This window comes from Emydura macquarii, unplaced genomic scaffold, assembly GCF_026122565.2.
Source record: "Emydura macquarii macquarii isolate MOO-44397 ecotype Brisbane River unplaced genomic scaffold, CSIRO-AGI_Emac_v2 contig_2205, whole genome shotgun sequence".
Lineage (NCBI taxonomy): Eukaryota > Metazoa > Chordata > Testudines > Chelidae > Emydura > Emydura macquarii.
The window spans coordinates 22,090,825-22,106,688 of NW_027132342.1; the positions used below are offsets into that span (position 1 = coordinate 22,090,825).

The 15,864-nt window shown below is 40.1% G+C and overlaps 1 protein-coding gene across 9 annotated transcripts in view; it reads right to left on the reverse strand.

The window, feature by feature from the left end:
* Positions 1 to 786: 786 nt before the first annotated feature.
* The window catches only part of CNOT4 (CCR4-NOT transcription complex subunit 4), a 139,709-nt gene continuing 124,631 nt past the window's right edge, over positions 787 to 15,864 (reverse strand). For 6 of the 9 annotated variants that reach the window (XM_067559707.1, XM_067559706.1, XM_067559710.1 and 3 more), the window contains 2 exons: positions 2,944 to 3,156; positions 787 to 2,159 (listed from right to left, as the gene is read on the reverse strand). In XM_067559707.1, coding sequence (XP_067415808.1) covers positions 1,858 to 2,159; positions 2,944 to 3,156 — 515 coding nt within the window. In that variant the 3' untranslated portion in view covers positions 787 to 1,857. The remainder of the gene's footprint in view (positions 2,160 to 2,943; positions 3,157 to 15,864) is intronic. The other 3 variants (XM_067559713.1, XM_067559712.1, XM_067559711.1) reach the window with 1 other exon arrangement.

Below are 15,864 nucleotides of genomic sequence, written 5' to 3' on the forward strand. Positions count from 1 at the left end.
AACTGCATTAAAGGGCAATGCAGGTTTGAGGAGAGAAAGCAGCTGTTCTACAGTCACCATCACTAGAAAACTCATGATTATCAAGATTGGGCTCCCTGGCTTTCCTGGAAGACTTCTTACGATACATCTCGACAGCCTCTGGCAGAAGCCCAAGTCTGTTGACCTGGGCTCCAATTCAGTGTCGCTCACTGTGTAGATGCACCTGTAGATGTAAAGAGCTCTTGCACACCTGCACCCAAGGGGATGGCTTTTCAGTCTTTACACTAAGATGTCACTTTGAAAAATGTTCACTAGGCTGTTGGGAGGCATAGGGATTGAAAAACAGGTTTTTAGCAATAACTAGAACTCCCTGCCGCCCTCAGTTGCTCAGCTTTCAGTGCCACAATGCGATCATTTCACTACCATGCTATTTATCCAGAGTCCCAGGGCACACAAAATTTGAATTTCTGAAGTAAAAACAAGCAAAACAAAGCAGCAAATGAGGCATGAACCCAACACCTTCTTCTCTATAGATCACCTCTAAAAAGAAATATTTATAGACTTATATCACAATCACTTAGTTTTTCCATAGCCTCACACTTAAACATATACACAGCCCTCCACTCCAATACAAGAGGCTCAATAAAGTGTGTTTTGGGTCTCCACTATACAAGACTTTCATTGTAACGAATAGTTTCAGTTTAACACAGATTAGAAGAACCTACTAGGACAGATGGATTTGCTGTCTCCATCACAAAACCCCATGCAGAGTTAAAAACCAAGAAAAATGAACACACAAAGTCATCATCAAGTTTTCTGTTTTATTTAAGATTTTAGTTTTAATTCTGAAGAAAGAGGTACATTTCCTTGTTTTTAGTTTTAGCGTCAGGTTATAACCATGTTTATTTATCTGTTTCTTTTTTCCTGTCTTTTCAATACTGCACAAACGTCCAGAAACTACAGGGTTAAGTAAAAGCTGCAGGCAGAGGAGGTCAAAGGTTGTGCTCCTGATGGTGATCATGTGGCCCCAATGCAGTGCTATCCCAGAGTGCCCTAATCAGGTGAATTTAAAAAAAAGAAAGAGAGATTGACAGAGGAGACAGAAAGACTGAAGTAAATATCACTCGTTTCAGCTGCTTATAATTATATTATGTTATATGCTAGGTATTAAATCTGTGAATACTTTTAAAACATTAAAGTTTACTTTAAATCTAAAGCCAAAATTTAAAAAAAAACTTTCCCTCTCTTTAAACCACTCTTTAGCAACATGCCAGTTACTTCTACAAGTTTTGTCCTTCGACCCACTTTTTGTCACACCTCTTACTGACCGACACAAATTACCCTGTTCTAAAAAAAACAAAAAAAGACATAGCAATTTCCCTGTGTAGTGACACACTGAATGCAAAATAAATGCAAGGCCACTGCTTTCCCTCACATGGTTCAGTCATTTTTTAAAATTAAACGTTTTCATGTTTCTGCAATCGATTCTACATTTTTGCATTACATTTCTCCCCTACTGTAGACTGATCTTTTCTGCTAGGCAGAAATGCTCATTATGTGCAAAAGACATAAAAGACAGATATATTCTTTTTTTAAGCATTGAGACAGCACTTTGATTTCTCTCTCTCTTTTTTTCTCAGAACGTTTAAGGAAATATTTTTAAACAGTGTATTTCAAACACTGGGTCAGCAGAAACTTTATAACAAAAAATACGGTCATGACCCTGTGATCGCATTGCATTTGGGGGTGGGGAAGAAGATTCAATCAGGAACTGGATTCTTCAGAAAGAAAGATATGCGAAGGGAATGGTGGGTGGATGTGGGGAGGAGTCAGGGTGGGGCAATTCCTGCACTTCTAATGTTTTTTCCTCCTCCTTTTCTAATGACGATCCAGCGCTGAGCTCTGTAGTAGATCTGTGGGGGTTTTACTGGGGGGTCTGAAGGCTGTCTGAAAGCCTGGGGGAGGGGAGTGGAAACTGGTAGGGTTTGAAGGCGGGGAGTAGGGGTTCCAACTGGCTCTGTGCAGAGGGATCTGTGTGCTGAAGGGATTACTGTGGTGGGTCTGTGACGGGGCTGCAGTGGGGCCGTCCATCTCTGTGAGGGCCTGAAGAGATTTTAGCCAATGTGGTGGATTGTCATCTTGAAGGGAGTCTAAACTGTTTCCTGTGGAGGCTGGGATCCCTATGAAGAGAAGAAAAAGTGGGAGGAAAACAGGTGAGTCATGGCAGAAACATGTTCAATGTGAAGGAGGTCAGTTTAACCTAACAGATGGCAGTGGTGAGAAAACAATTAATTTGTACAGAAAACATGTTTATTCTGTTTATATATTTCACCCTTCCCACAAAGATGAACATTTTAATCCAAACAGCAGAGTTCCCTTCAGAGCAATTTTTTTTTGGTCATTCAGTCCATATTCTTATGTCAAGCATTTGCCAGGCCCTCTAATCACAGGGCCCAAGTCCCTGTCTATTACCTACCCAAACCCAGTTCTACCAGTACTGCATGCTTTTCTTCCCGCTCTCCCTTCTTGAACCACGATTCAGCCTCTCTAACAGAGATACATAACCAGACAGCCTTATAAAAGAGAGCTTTATAAACAAGTGGAGTACGTTCATTTTTAAATTAGAAAGTCCAGGCACTGAAGGCATTAATGGAAGACCAGCAGTGCACGTATCGGACACGCCATCTAGCAGAACGGACACAGACATGAGCCTACAGTTATGCACTGAGCATCCTGACCACCTGTGAAAGTCCTGGGCATGCATTGGAAAGGGCTAAGTGAGGGTTTATTATACCTATTTATTCCACAAGGATTCCTGACTCCTTGAGGTTTTGTGGATGGAAGCTGGAAGAGACCACCGCATACAGACTTTTTTTTTTTTTTTTCTTTTCAGATGCTGATTAGTTTGTGCCAAATACCCAGCTGATGGTTGCCAGTGGAGCTGAAGGAGTGAGAAATGGTTACCTGTGATGATTGCGGGGTCCATCCAGCTGCCAGGGCTGTCCCAATTCAGGCTGTCGGTGGTGGCAGTGTTGGACGTTGGTACACTGTGGTTGGCGCTGGAGGGGGAAGAAGGATTGGGCAGCCCACCAAAGTTGATGTTAATGTTCGGTAGAAGTGCCCTTAGCCCGTCCTGCCATTCCTTCATATTTAAACTCTCTACAGAACTGCTGTTGTCTGGGAGATTTACCAACAAAAAAAATGAAAGATAAAAAAATAAAAAGCTGAAGTTAGAAACAGATGTCCTTCTTTGGTGGGGGAAGGGGATCTTCTCTCTCTACTATGCATTTAATACAGTTTCCCTATCAAGAAACTGGGGTAGGGATTTTATATGGACTATGAATTAATCAAGATGAGGGGTTGGCACATTTTATTGTTTTACTCTTTTAGTGTAATGGTGCAGGAGAAAGATTTAACTCCTTCCCCACTCATATCACTATTTATTCCATTTAAAGACCTGAATGGTCACGGGCACAATGGCTCCCCCTCCATTATCAGTGGGAGATGACCCACCAGATCTTTTATCAGAGGCCCTGCATTGCACTTCTAATCTACCCAATTCATCTGTATTATGAATAGACAGCAGATGCTAAAGTCTGCCATTGAGTATGCCTTCCAGTATATTAAAGTGAAGAAAGGCTAGGGCTTTGCTATTGAAGTCTAACATGATTAGTCATTTGGAAAAAACACAGAAGGGGGTTGGTTGGATTACAGCTTGCACATTCACAGCACTTTTGCTATTCAAAAGGAAAAGGTAGCAATGCATTCATTAAGTCAGAAAGAATGTATTTTTTTCTCTTTCAGCCCAAGGGCAAAGGAGGAAATTCCTAAAAGGACTTTCAGAATAATTCCCAGCATAGCAATCTGCTCCAACTGAAATAAGACACCAAACAGACAATGCTGAACTCCTTAGCCCTGATGGTTTCAGGGCATCCATTACCAAAGAAGGGCAATGGGATAACTCAGCTATTGGCACTAGAAGATTCTATTCTCTATATGTTCTTATATTGTGTTTAACACTGCAGTATCTGAGCGCCTGATGATTACATTTACTGATCCATGGAACATTACTACAGAAACAGCAGGGGCTGATACCACCAAAAACAGAACAGATTTTGATTTTATACAATGCTTTTCCTGCTCCAGGTACACCAAAGCACTTCACTTCAAGAAGCATGATACTAATGGTGCAGCGACTGTGCCAGCAAATGCAAAAAGCCCTATTGAACAATAATTTACAGTCAGCCAAGATCCCATTTCCTATTTGAGGAAACGTTTGCCAGCACACTGTAGTTGCCTTATTCTTTTAAAAGGGTCACTGATGTCAACTTCCACCTTGACAGCCAGAGAGAGTAAAAGATGTTTGATGCCATATCTGAAGAGGGGCCTCTGACAGCGCAGAAGAAGTACTTATAGGGTAGTGCTACCCCACCAGCAATGGATGAAACAAAGCCCTGGAAGGAAGTTTGAACTGGACCATGAAGCATCTAATTTGTGATTCTTATCCAACGCAATGAAAAGGGAAAGAAGGGGGTACTCTCCCCAAATGCAACCATTCTTCAGTGACATGTGTAAGTTTGAATGCTCAGAGTGACAGACAGATATCCCTAGCAAGTGCCTAGGCCTAAAGGGAGCATGCAGTGTGAGAGTTCTCAAACGTCTCTGATACAGCAAGACTTCTCCAAGACCAAAGTTCTCTTGAGAATAAAGCTTTATACGTCCATATGGAAGGAATTTTTGCTCACTATATGGACAAGTGATTAAACATCTCAAATCGTAATTTGTGATCTAAGCTGAACTTGAACCCATGGCATCAACAGCAAAACTAATTAACATATTAATCCACTACACCCAACCTATATACCATAAGGATACAGCAGGGTATTCCTGACCTTTCACATGTGAAAAAAGATCTCTCTATATGTATGCACATGAGCAAGCATGCCATCCAACATGGCAGCAAGCAGAACCTAGAATATAATAAGAGCGAAGGTCCTTGTGCACAGTAGTCAGACTGAGATATTTTAGTGTGGAAACTAGGAAGAGGACAAGACGTCAAATCACTTCAAAAATAACACCTGAAGAAGGGGAGCAAACAAAACATTAAGTCTCAACCAGTGAGCAAAGATTAGAGACACAAGAGTCAACAAATCAAACAGCAGGAATTATTAATCCAAAAGCCTGCTCACTGATGTTACATGGTTCATGTTATTCAAGTACCCAGAGTGGTTCAAACCTTAAATGTTACAGCAGAAAGGGAGATCAAAGCAGCTTTTTTCCCTCAAACCAGTAATTTTGAAGACTAATTTACTTCAACCTAGTTCACAGAACGGAATACTGCTATTATCAAACAATCTTACAGCATACTCAAAAATACGTGGCAGGTAAGTGACTAATATACCAGGCCCCGTACGATATGCTTGTAGGAAAGGATGGGTTTTCATGGATTTGTTCTGCACTCATTTTGTGTGGAAACCCTGGTGCACAAACTTGTACTTGCTCTCACTGACTTATAAGCTAATCATTCCTCCTATTTTAAATTAGTCTAGTTTTGTGCTCACTTGAATGAAATGACTGATTTTATTCCCGGTAATTCCTTTAGAAGGTTGGACATGTGTTTACCACTTCTTGTTCAGACACCAGATAAGAAAAGTAGTCTACGGTTTCCCAAAATTCTGGCTGAAATGAAAGTTAACTTGTGGCTTGGAAGAGAGTTTGAAAAAAAAAAAAAAAAAAAAAATCAGCTGCATCACAAGTGTTCCCACTGGATTTCTGCCTGTGGACCTCAAATAACGCTGTAAAATTTAAGTTGCTGATTTCAGCTCTCAATACAAAAAGATTCTAATTGACTAACTCGGAAAAATGATTATGGGAGATTCTGAATGGGCATCCACCACCACCTTCAGAGCCACACGTTATGTCAACAGATGAGGACCAAGACAGCTAAGTCTCTCCAGTCAACACAAGCTGAGTGCAGAAGACAAAGTGTTCTCCAATGACTAATTAGGGGTCAAGCACACAGCCTCTGCAACATCTACCAGCCTGAAATGTGCAGAGTGATCTTATGCTCAGATACCTTTCATTCCCTACTTGGCATTAATGTGGCAGCAACCAAGAATGGCACTATAATTTATATAAATTATTTACTGGCAAGTAGTGACACTCAGAAAAGACATGATGCTATCAATGTAAACAACTCAATTTGCAGCAGAAGTCAAAAAAACAAGCAAGATGTCAGGATCTATAAGGAATGGAACAGAAAATACTGAAGATGTTCTAATACCATACTATATAAACAATGGCATAGCTTAACATGAAATACTAAGTTCAATTCTGGTCACCTTGCATGAAATTTTTAAAAAACACACTGCAGCATAAACAGGAGTCCAAAGACAGTTGACAAAAACAATTTGAGGTAAAAGACTTCCATATAGAGAGAGATCGAAAAGATTGGGACTGTTTGGAGAGAAGATATATAAATTAATAAAAAAGCATAAAGAAGTATAAAACTTGGGCACTACTATTTACCCTCATAATACAAGAGCAAAGGGACATTCAATGAAATTGAAAGGCAAGAAATTTAAAAAACTGATGAAAACATTTTTTTTAAAACTCAATTAATTTGCGGCAAAGAGTTCCACAAGGCATTGAGGTCAAGAGCTTAACAGATTTCAGAAAGGACTTGCCATCTATATGGATAATGAGAACATCCACAGTACATTAAAAAAAAAAAACACCCCATCATGTAAAGACAAATCTAAAATGTTATGCTTCAGGGCATAAGCCAACCAACAACTGAAAAGTTTAGGAAGAAGGCAAACTGGCTTTCCCAGCCAACAGGGGTTTCGGGGATAGGGATAGGTTGGTAGGCTACAGCCAGTGGGCTGACCTATGACATCACGCAGCCAATGGGACAGCTCTGCTCAACTGAGACGCTCTCACGGGCAATTCAGGTGCCTGCACCAGGCTCCTGGTTTGGCTGGCTGGGACACAGAGCAATTAATGAAAGTGCCAGGAAAAACAGAAAAGGGCCTCTTACACCACCAGCCGCCAATGAAAAATGCAGTAGGGATTGGAATACTACAGACTTTGATAAGGCCCGATTTTAAATGGATGGGTTGAGTCCTGGGAATGTGATGCTCTGGATCTGAGCATTGAAAACTGAGAGGGTAGATAACGGGCAAGTTGCCCTTCCCCAATGCTCCCAGGACAGATGGCCTTGAGTAATTATTCTGTTAAGGAATTAAAGTTGCAGTCACTTGGTCGAAATTCCAGATGTCTGTGCCTTCCTCACTGGCCACTGCAATGCACAAAGATCCCTTGTGGGCAGGTTAATCAATAGTTTTCCAGTGGGGGTTCTTGCATCTTCTGGAGCTTCAATTAGTGACTAAAGTCATAGTGGGTCAGATAAGTGACAGACAGGACATGCCTCTATTCTTATGCAATACTTCTACAGCACTGTATGGTATGTTTCAGCCCAAATGATAAAAGCTCGGCAAAGTTATAAGCAACTGAAAACCAGGTCTAATATGGAAAGTATTGGGCTGCCTTAACTATAGTCATCACTACCTGCTCCATCTATAACTAAGTTCCTACATGTTATTTAAGAGTGTGGCTCCTGAAACAGATTAACACTGGTCCCATGGCTACTACTAATTTCTTTATAAAGTCAAGTTTTAATCCAAGCTGCATCATAAAACCGACATAATATATAAAAACAAGAGGATAATAAAAAAAAAAATAAAAAAAAACCCAGATGAACCTGGGTCTGTCAAAGAAATTCCCCTACCACCTTCTACCAGATGGGTTGAGGGAAGGGAAGTAGGTGGTGTAATTCTGAATATTTTTAGGCAATTTTTGTTTCAGTTTGTCACCATTAAACTGGTAATGAGAAGACTAATATACTAATCCTTCCTGTCTCCTCATCCTTACACTTCTTTGTTTCTCCTCAGACTCTTTCAGCAACTTAAGCAGTGTGTAGAGCAGGGTGGGAAAATGTGGGAAACTCGTGCCAAGTTTAAACACACCAAGCACATCATGATCTTTGTGGAAAGATTTTCTATTGTGACTTGAAGATAATCTTAGAAACAGGTTTGATAGATCTTTGTTTTGTTCTTAGGGCAATAGATTAATCTCGTAAAGCTACAATGAGAACGCCAACTCCCATTTAAAAGCAAAACGAAAAACAGGCTCAGGTAAAACCAGGCATTTCAGTCATTAAGGTCTATAGTTCCCTCAGTGTACATTATTTCATAATCACTATTCATTTTAATGGAAACATGTGTCCCCACGGAGTGGTGAACAGAATCCACAGTATGGAACTTCTACTGAAAATGTTCAGTTTCCAGTGTGGTGTGGCAGACAAGCATGAAATTCAACAGTTGTATCTAAAAAGCTTTACACATTAGTACCTGTCCTACTTATAATGGATAAATTACTGAAGGTACGTTTAGTGACAGATAAAAAGCTTTCATCAACATAAGTTCAACACATCCCACACTGGTAATAACCAAAAAAGTGTACCACCACTTGATGTCTGATCATTAGTTTGAGTTTCTAATGGACAGGTTGCCACATCACAAAATATCCTGTCACAGTGACAGCTAAAGTAGGCAGTCTTACTGCAGATACTAAGGAAATTAGAGTAGCCTCAACTTTAGAGGTTATCCCTCCAAATCAGGTGGGCAGATGTGCCTGCATGTGTAGAAGGGATGTCCTAGCTTATGCAAAGCCTAGACACTACACTGGTAACATCAGTTTCACTAGATTCCAAAGTATTTATATAGGGCAGATTGTAAACAGTTAGTGCTTTGAAACTCAATTCATCTTATTTTGACAGTTCAATAGTTCGATGCAGCTTCAATGGTGTGTTTTAAGTAAGATACCTCTCCAAACCTAGGACCCTGTAGCAGTTTTGGTTGGAAATTTGAATTACTTTAAGAATAAAATACTTCTATGCATCTTTCCAGTTTAATAAGCCAACCTATTTAGATAGTGGAAAAGGTAGCTGAGAGGAAATTTTCCAAAATTAGACCTATATCAAGTTGTCACCTGAATTTCAACATGTAGATCTATGACCAAATTTTTGCCACAAAAGAACTAATGTTCGCAGTTAGTCAACAGTGAAAAGATAACATTCCTATTAAATAAATATTTAAGGCAGATGTAATCTTTTGCCTTGCCAAACTGAAGTTAGCTATGTCAAGATATTGCAAAAGAACTGGACTGGATGCTGACCTCCATTCTGCCAAAAGACAGAATAAAGAGACACCACAAGACAATGCAGACAAATATGCTCTGTTTTGAAGCTTTTAGGTAATGAATAACCCAAGATTAATTCTACTCTTGCCTTTATATTAAATATGACAAATGACTTCCCATTAAACTCATCTGTTTTAACTATAGTTTCCTTAAAAGTAATTTGTTTTCTGATTTTTTGAACTAATAGTCAATCCTATCATTTGACTGATTATACAGAAGCAGATATATTGTGCCATTTTACTAACCTTGTATGACTAACTCTGACCTTTATAGCATCCTACATTCTATCCCACATGCATGTGACTTTTCCTGTGGGAGTCTAGAACAGATATACTGAAATAGATTATTGTCTAATTTAGATCAAGTTTCCTATCTTATAAGGATAAGAGCCTCATGTGGATTTTCTCTTACATTGCAATACATACTTCAATAATAGTTCTCAAAGTCATATGATACATTTCTTTATGCCAAAAATTAAATATATTCTAGTTCTCATAAAAGGCAAACACTCCTTTAATTTTAGATAAATTGTACAAATCGTAGAGTCCACTAGAGAGCAACAAATATGATTAGTGAGCTGGAGCATGATTTATGAGGAGAGGCTGAGGGAACTAGGCTTGTTTAGTTTGCAGAAGAGAAGAGTGAGAGGGGATTTGATAGCAGACTTCAACTACCTGAAGGGGGATTCTGGGGAGGATGGAGCTAGGCTGTTCTCAGTGGTGGAAGATGACAGAACAAGAACTTTTTCCACGAGGAGGGTGGTGAAGCACTGGAATGGATTACCTACGGAGATGGTGGAATCTCCATCTTTAGAGGTTTTAAGGCCCAGCTTAACGAAGTCCTGGCTGGGATGATTTAGCTGGGGTTGGTCCTGCTTTGAGCAGGGGGTCAGACTAGATGACCTCCTGAGTTCCCAATCCTAATATTCCATGATTATATATCACAATAGCATATAGCGTAGTGATCTTTTTGGGTTACCAAGAGTCAGATATAACAGCACAACACAGCAAGAGGTTGGGAAGTTCAAGTAACCCACCACAGGTGAAATTCTGTGGAACTGGATAAAAAAAACCTATTATACTAGCAATGCCACCAAACTGATCACATTGTATAGCAATACAATAAGTGAAAAAAATGAGATGATTGTTTAGTACAACATTAAAATGGCTTCAATGTATAAAGGCCCTTGTCCAACCTTAGGTACTGCGTGCAGTACTTACTGATCAGGTTTTAAAAAAGGACATTCAATTGCTGCAAAAATTCCAGAATATCACAAGACTAAAATAGGAGATTGCATCCACTCATCACTATGGAGGTGCAGCTCATACAGAATACAGGCAGCCAGTGGCTATTCAGAACAGGATATCTCCTCTTGATATGAGACCTGTTGCAGGCCACATTTCTATGTTAAAAAGATAGGTAGTTGTGGAGCACATAGGTATAAGCCTGTTGGGTTATACAAACTCCATGAAGTAAAAAAACCAGCAGAACTACAATTTTCCAGATTTCTTTCTGCCACACTGATTCAAAGCCAAAGGTCTTATGGAGTTGAACACATAGAGGAAACCACAAACTAATCTTGCTAGGTGCTCTTGGACCAATGATTTGTTCGTGTACTTTCAACCAGTTTCCATGAATTACAGCAGCTTTTTCTAAAACTCATGCTCTTTCCTATACGTTTATACTTATCACACATCTGTGAATTCATATATATTGGGGTGCAAGTCATACCTACACTAGTGTTCCAAAAACAGCGAAAAATTAAGTTAAAAGCCTAATGACAGACAAGCAGCTCAGCAAGCCAGTACTTTTTCTTTGTAGCTACCATGTTGTCCTTCCTTTGACTTCCTCAGGGAGCTGATGGGCAGGATCCCCTGGGAGGCTAATATGAGGGGGAAAGGAGTCCAAGAAAGCTGCCTATATTTTAAAGAAACCTCATTGAGGGCGCAGGAATAAGCCATCCTGGTGTGCAGAAAGAATAGCAAATATAGCTGGTGAGCAGCTTAGCTTAAGTCTTCGGTGAGCTTAAACACAAAAAGGAAGTTTACAAGACATGGAAGCTTGGTCAGATGACCAGGGAGGAGAATAAAAATACTCGAACATGCAGGAGTGAAAATCAAGAAGGTGAAAGCATGGTTGGCGTTGCAGCTAGCAAGGGATGTGAAGGGTAACAAGAAGGTATGTTACAGGTACAGGTATGTTAGCAACAAGAAGGTGGTCAAGGCAAGTGTGGGCCACTTACTGAATGGGGGAGGCAACCTAGTGACAGATGTGGAAAAAGCTGAAGCACTCAATGCTTTTTTTGATACCCCCCCCCCTTTAAAAAAAACAAACAAACCAACAAAAAAACCAGAAAAGGTCAGCTCCCAGACTACTGCACTGGGCAGCACACAATACAGAGGAGGTAAGCAGCCCTCAGTGCTGAAAGAACAGGTTCAGGACTATTTAGAAAGACAGGACATGCACAAGTCCATGGGGCTGGATGCAATGTATCTGAAGGTGCTGAGGGAGTTGGCTGATGTGATTGCAGAGCCATTATCTTTGAAAACTTGTGGCAGTTGGCGAAGGTCCCGGATGATTGGAAAAAGGCAAATATAGTGCACATCTTCAAAAAAGGGAAGGAGGAGGATACAGGGAACTACAGACTGGTCAGCTTAATCTCAGTCCTTGGAAAAATCATGGAGCAGGTCCTCAAGGAATCCATTTTGAGGCACCTGGAACAGAGGAAGGTGATCAAGAACAGTCAGGATCTTCACTAAGGGCAAGTCATGTCTGACCAAGCAGACTGACTTCTATAAGATGACTGGCTCTGTGGATGTGGAGAGAGTGATGGATGTGATGTACTTTGAATGTAGCAAAGCTTTTGATACGTCTCCCACAGTATTCTTATCAGCGAATTAAAGAAGTCTGGATTGGATGAAGGGACTATAAGACGGATAGAAACCTAGCTAGATCATCAGGCTCAACAGGTAGTAATCAATAACTCGATGTCTAGTTGGCAGCTGGTAACAAGTGGGGTGCCGCAGGGATCGTTGCTGGGGCTGGTTTTGTTCAACATCTTCATTGATCTGGAGGATGGGATGGATTGCACCCTCAGCAAGTTTGCAGATGACACTAAAATGGGAGGGATTGGTAGATACCCTGGAGAATAGGGATGAGATAGATTAACCTAGACAAATTAGAGGATTGGGCCAAAAGAAAACTGATGAGGTTCAACAAGGACAAGTGCAGAGTCCTGCACCTAGGATGGAAGAATCCCACATACTGCGAAAGACTGGAGACTGACTGGCTAGGTAGCAGTTCTGCAGAAAAGGACCTGGGGGTTACAGTGGACAAGAAGCTGGATGCGAGTCAACAGTGTGCCCTTATTACCAAGAAGGCTAACGGCTTATTGGGCTGCATTAGTAGGAGCATTGCCAGCAGATCGAGGGAAGTGATTATTACCCTCTATTTGGCACTGGTGAGGTCACATTTGGAGTACTGTGTCCTATTTTGGACCCCCCACTACAGAATGGATGTGAACAAATTGGAGTGTGTCCAGCAGAGGACAAGAAAAACAATTAGGAGGCTGGAGCAGATGACTTATGAGGAGAGGCTGAGGGAACTAGGCTTGTTTAGTCCTCAGAAGAGAAGAATGAGGAGGGATTTGATAGCAGCCTTTAACTACCTGAAAAGAGGTTCCAGGGAGGATGGAGTGAAGCTGTTCTCATTGTTGGTAGATGACAGAACTAGGAGTAATGTTCTGAAGTTGCAGTGGGGGAGGTCTAGGTTGGATATTAGGAAAACCTTTTTCACGAGGCGGGTGGCAAAGCACTGGAATGGGTTACTTAGGAAGGTGATGGAATCTCCATCCTTAGCAGTTTTTAAGGTGCGGCTTGACAAAGCCCTGGCCGCGAAGATTTAGTTGGGGTTAGTTCTGCTTTGAGCAGGGGGTTGGACTAGATGACCTCCTGAGGTCCCTTCCAACCCTCATCTTCTATTATTCTATGATTCAGAATTTAAGCTTTTATTTTAATATGCGTATAGTCCTTATGGTTGCAATCATAACCTTCAAAAATATGAACAAAATCTAAACTGATGCAGTAATGTCCGCCTGGTCTCCAGGCAGCCTGAAACAATGCCACAGAAATGGGAATTATCCCTGTTTATCTAAATGAAGTGTTACAAAGCTTTAATTTAAATTAACTGCGAACATTGTTGTTTTTGATCACAGCATGCAGAAAAGGAGAGAAGTGATTATATATGAAGATCTGCACAATCTGTTATCAACATCCTTTTGCTAGCACAAGGGCACAAAGCTCCTGGTTGTAGGTGGAGCTCTTGAGCGTACCACCATTTAAAAATGTTTCCAGTCTGATCCTTGGGAGCCAAGCTAGCGGGAAACCCGGGATGGCATTCAAGCCTCACCAAGGGGGAGTGAAGCAGACACGCACAATCGTATTTTGAAGATCAACAAAATCCACTGTGAAAGTTCTTATTCTGAAAGCCAAGAGGGTAAAGCTTAAAAGAGTACCATTACTATTTTCTTTCAGTTTGACTACCACCTACATTGACATCGGCAGGTAAAACCTTTAAAAGTCTAAAAATCCTAATGACCAGGACTCAAAGTCAATATGTCTCTTAAATGAAACTATAAATCCATGTTTTTTCTTATCAATGATATAACATTGGAACTCTTAGCATACATCTGTATTGGCAAAAGTCAGATGTTTAAATTCACCTGGTGCAGCTTCACCTGTGGTGGCAACAGCAGCAATTGCGGTGTAGAAAGGGCTCACGTCTTTACAAATGTATATAACAATTACACCCCACAGAATGTACTGTATTTCAGCTATGAGCAGAAGATGGGTGAATGGAAAGCAGGGACTCCCTTCTAATGCACTTGTAAATAGATCATAGGGCAGATGGGAAAGCAGTGGAATTATTATAACACTGCATTGATGTTCTCGTAGAGTGACAGATCACAAATTGTAGATGAGGAACAAGAATGAACTTCAGAATAGGTTCAGACAGATCCTCCCATTTGTTCTCTCTCATATTTTATTTCCTCTAATTTATTTGATTCATGCAACCTTCACATCAGTTTTTGTTTTTGGGAAACAAATGTTCAAGTCTTTTTGAGGAAGTGCTGGAGCTTAGCTCCTATGAGCATTAACTTTTATCCCATGAGTAAAAAAAGATTCTTTGGCATTATGGTCTTTAACTAAGCCTTCAGTGACTGGACAAGACTTAAAAAGGAGCCATCCACCAAATCTATTTTCAAGAGAAGAGTTCCCAGCTCCTCTCCTCCTGTGAACCACAAGGCATATCTGGAGTAAGATATTCAATGGTAGAGTTGTGCATACAAGGAGAAAACACTGGAATGGAGTTCCACAGTGCAGATTTGAGAAGAGATTTTTGCCTGTAGTTTCAGAAGAGTTTTGTAGTAATCTGCTGACAAATCAGTTATATATAAACTAAGAGCTAAATTTGGTGCAATTACAGCCGCAGGCCACTTAATTTAAGCTGTGAGAAAACAGCCTGCACCAACATATGGATGAATATAGCTTATTTGAAAGAGATATATGCCTTCCTACCACAGAGCACACTTGTATCTGTGCCACTGAATTTTTAAAAGTTTATTAAACAACATTTATATATTGTAGCAGCTAGAAACCTCAGTCTGTTTGGGGCCACACTGTACTAAGCCCTGCTACGTGCAAAATGACATCAGTTCAGTATATTTAAAAAAAACTTGAAAAATTCATCCACCACATTGGCATTATATACAAAGAATGTTTACCGGTTGATAGTAACAGAGCATTTTTCATTTTATTCAGAAAGGAAATAAGAGACTAAACTGGTAATTCTCACCATATGCTAGCCTAATGGCCAATATTAGCAATCATGAGCTGAAGAAAGGGAAGCAATGACAACATTGAAATGAGTGAAAATATTGAACTAAGACATATAACCAAACATATATTGGTTAAAAGCGGAGAGGTACATAACTTCCACACACGGGGTGTTCAAAATTGACCTATTCTGGGTGTGTTTAATGCTAATGACTGAGGCAGTCTGAATACAACCTCAACCTTGATTAGGTTATCATAAATCAGTGAAAAAGACTTTCAGACCCTAAAGAGAAACCCATACAAGATTTGTAAAGGATTACTTTATTTTTAACAGATATTTGGAATTTTCTGTGAAGTTAAGTGTAATGATAGGAAGTGCTATATGGAATGTGCTCTGAATGTTATAAAGTTTTTTGTTTTTTTTCCCCAATAAATATCACGTTAAGAAATGTGTGAAATACAGTGGGTAATTTTAAACTACGATCTTCGAACCTGGGATCTTAAAATTCTATGCTCAGAGCTAGGAATAAATTTAATGAAGTGCATGTGTGTGCACTCAAAACCAGTGGAGCCATTCTTGACTTTTCTGTCTTTATAACAAATATATTAGGATGGTTAAGCATTAATGTACAGTTTCAGGTACCTCTATAAAGTTATTCTGTGATCAGGTCAGATGAGAGAAGTAGAAAAGGAAGCTGAAAGGAAAACAAGGCATCTGAAAAGGGAGTCAGTTTGATTATTGAATGTTATCCTCAGATATAGTTGACCTACTTACATAAGCAAAATTTGG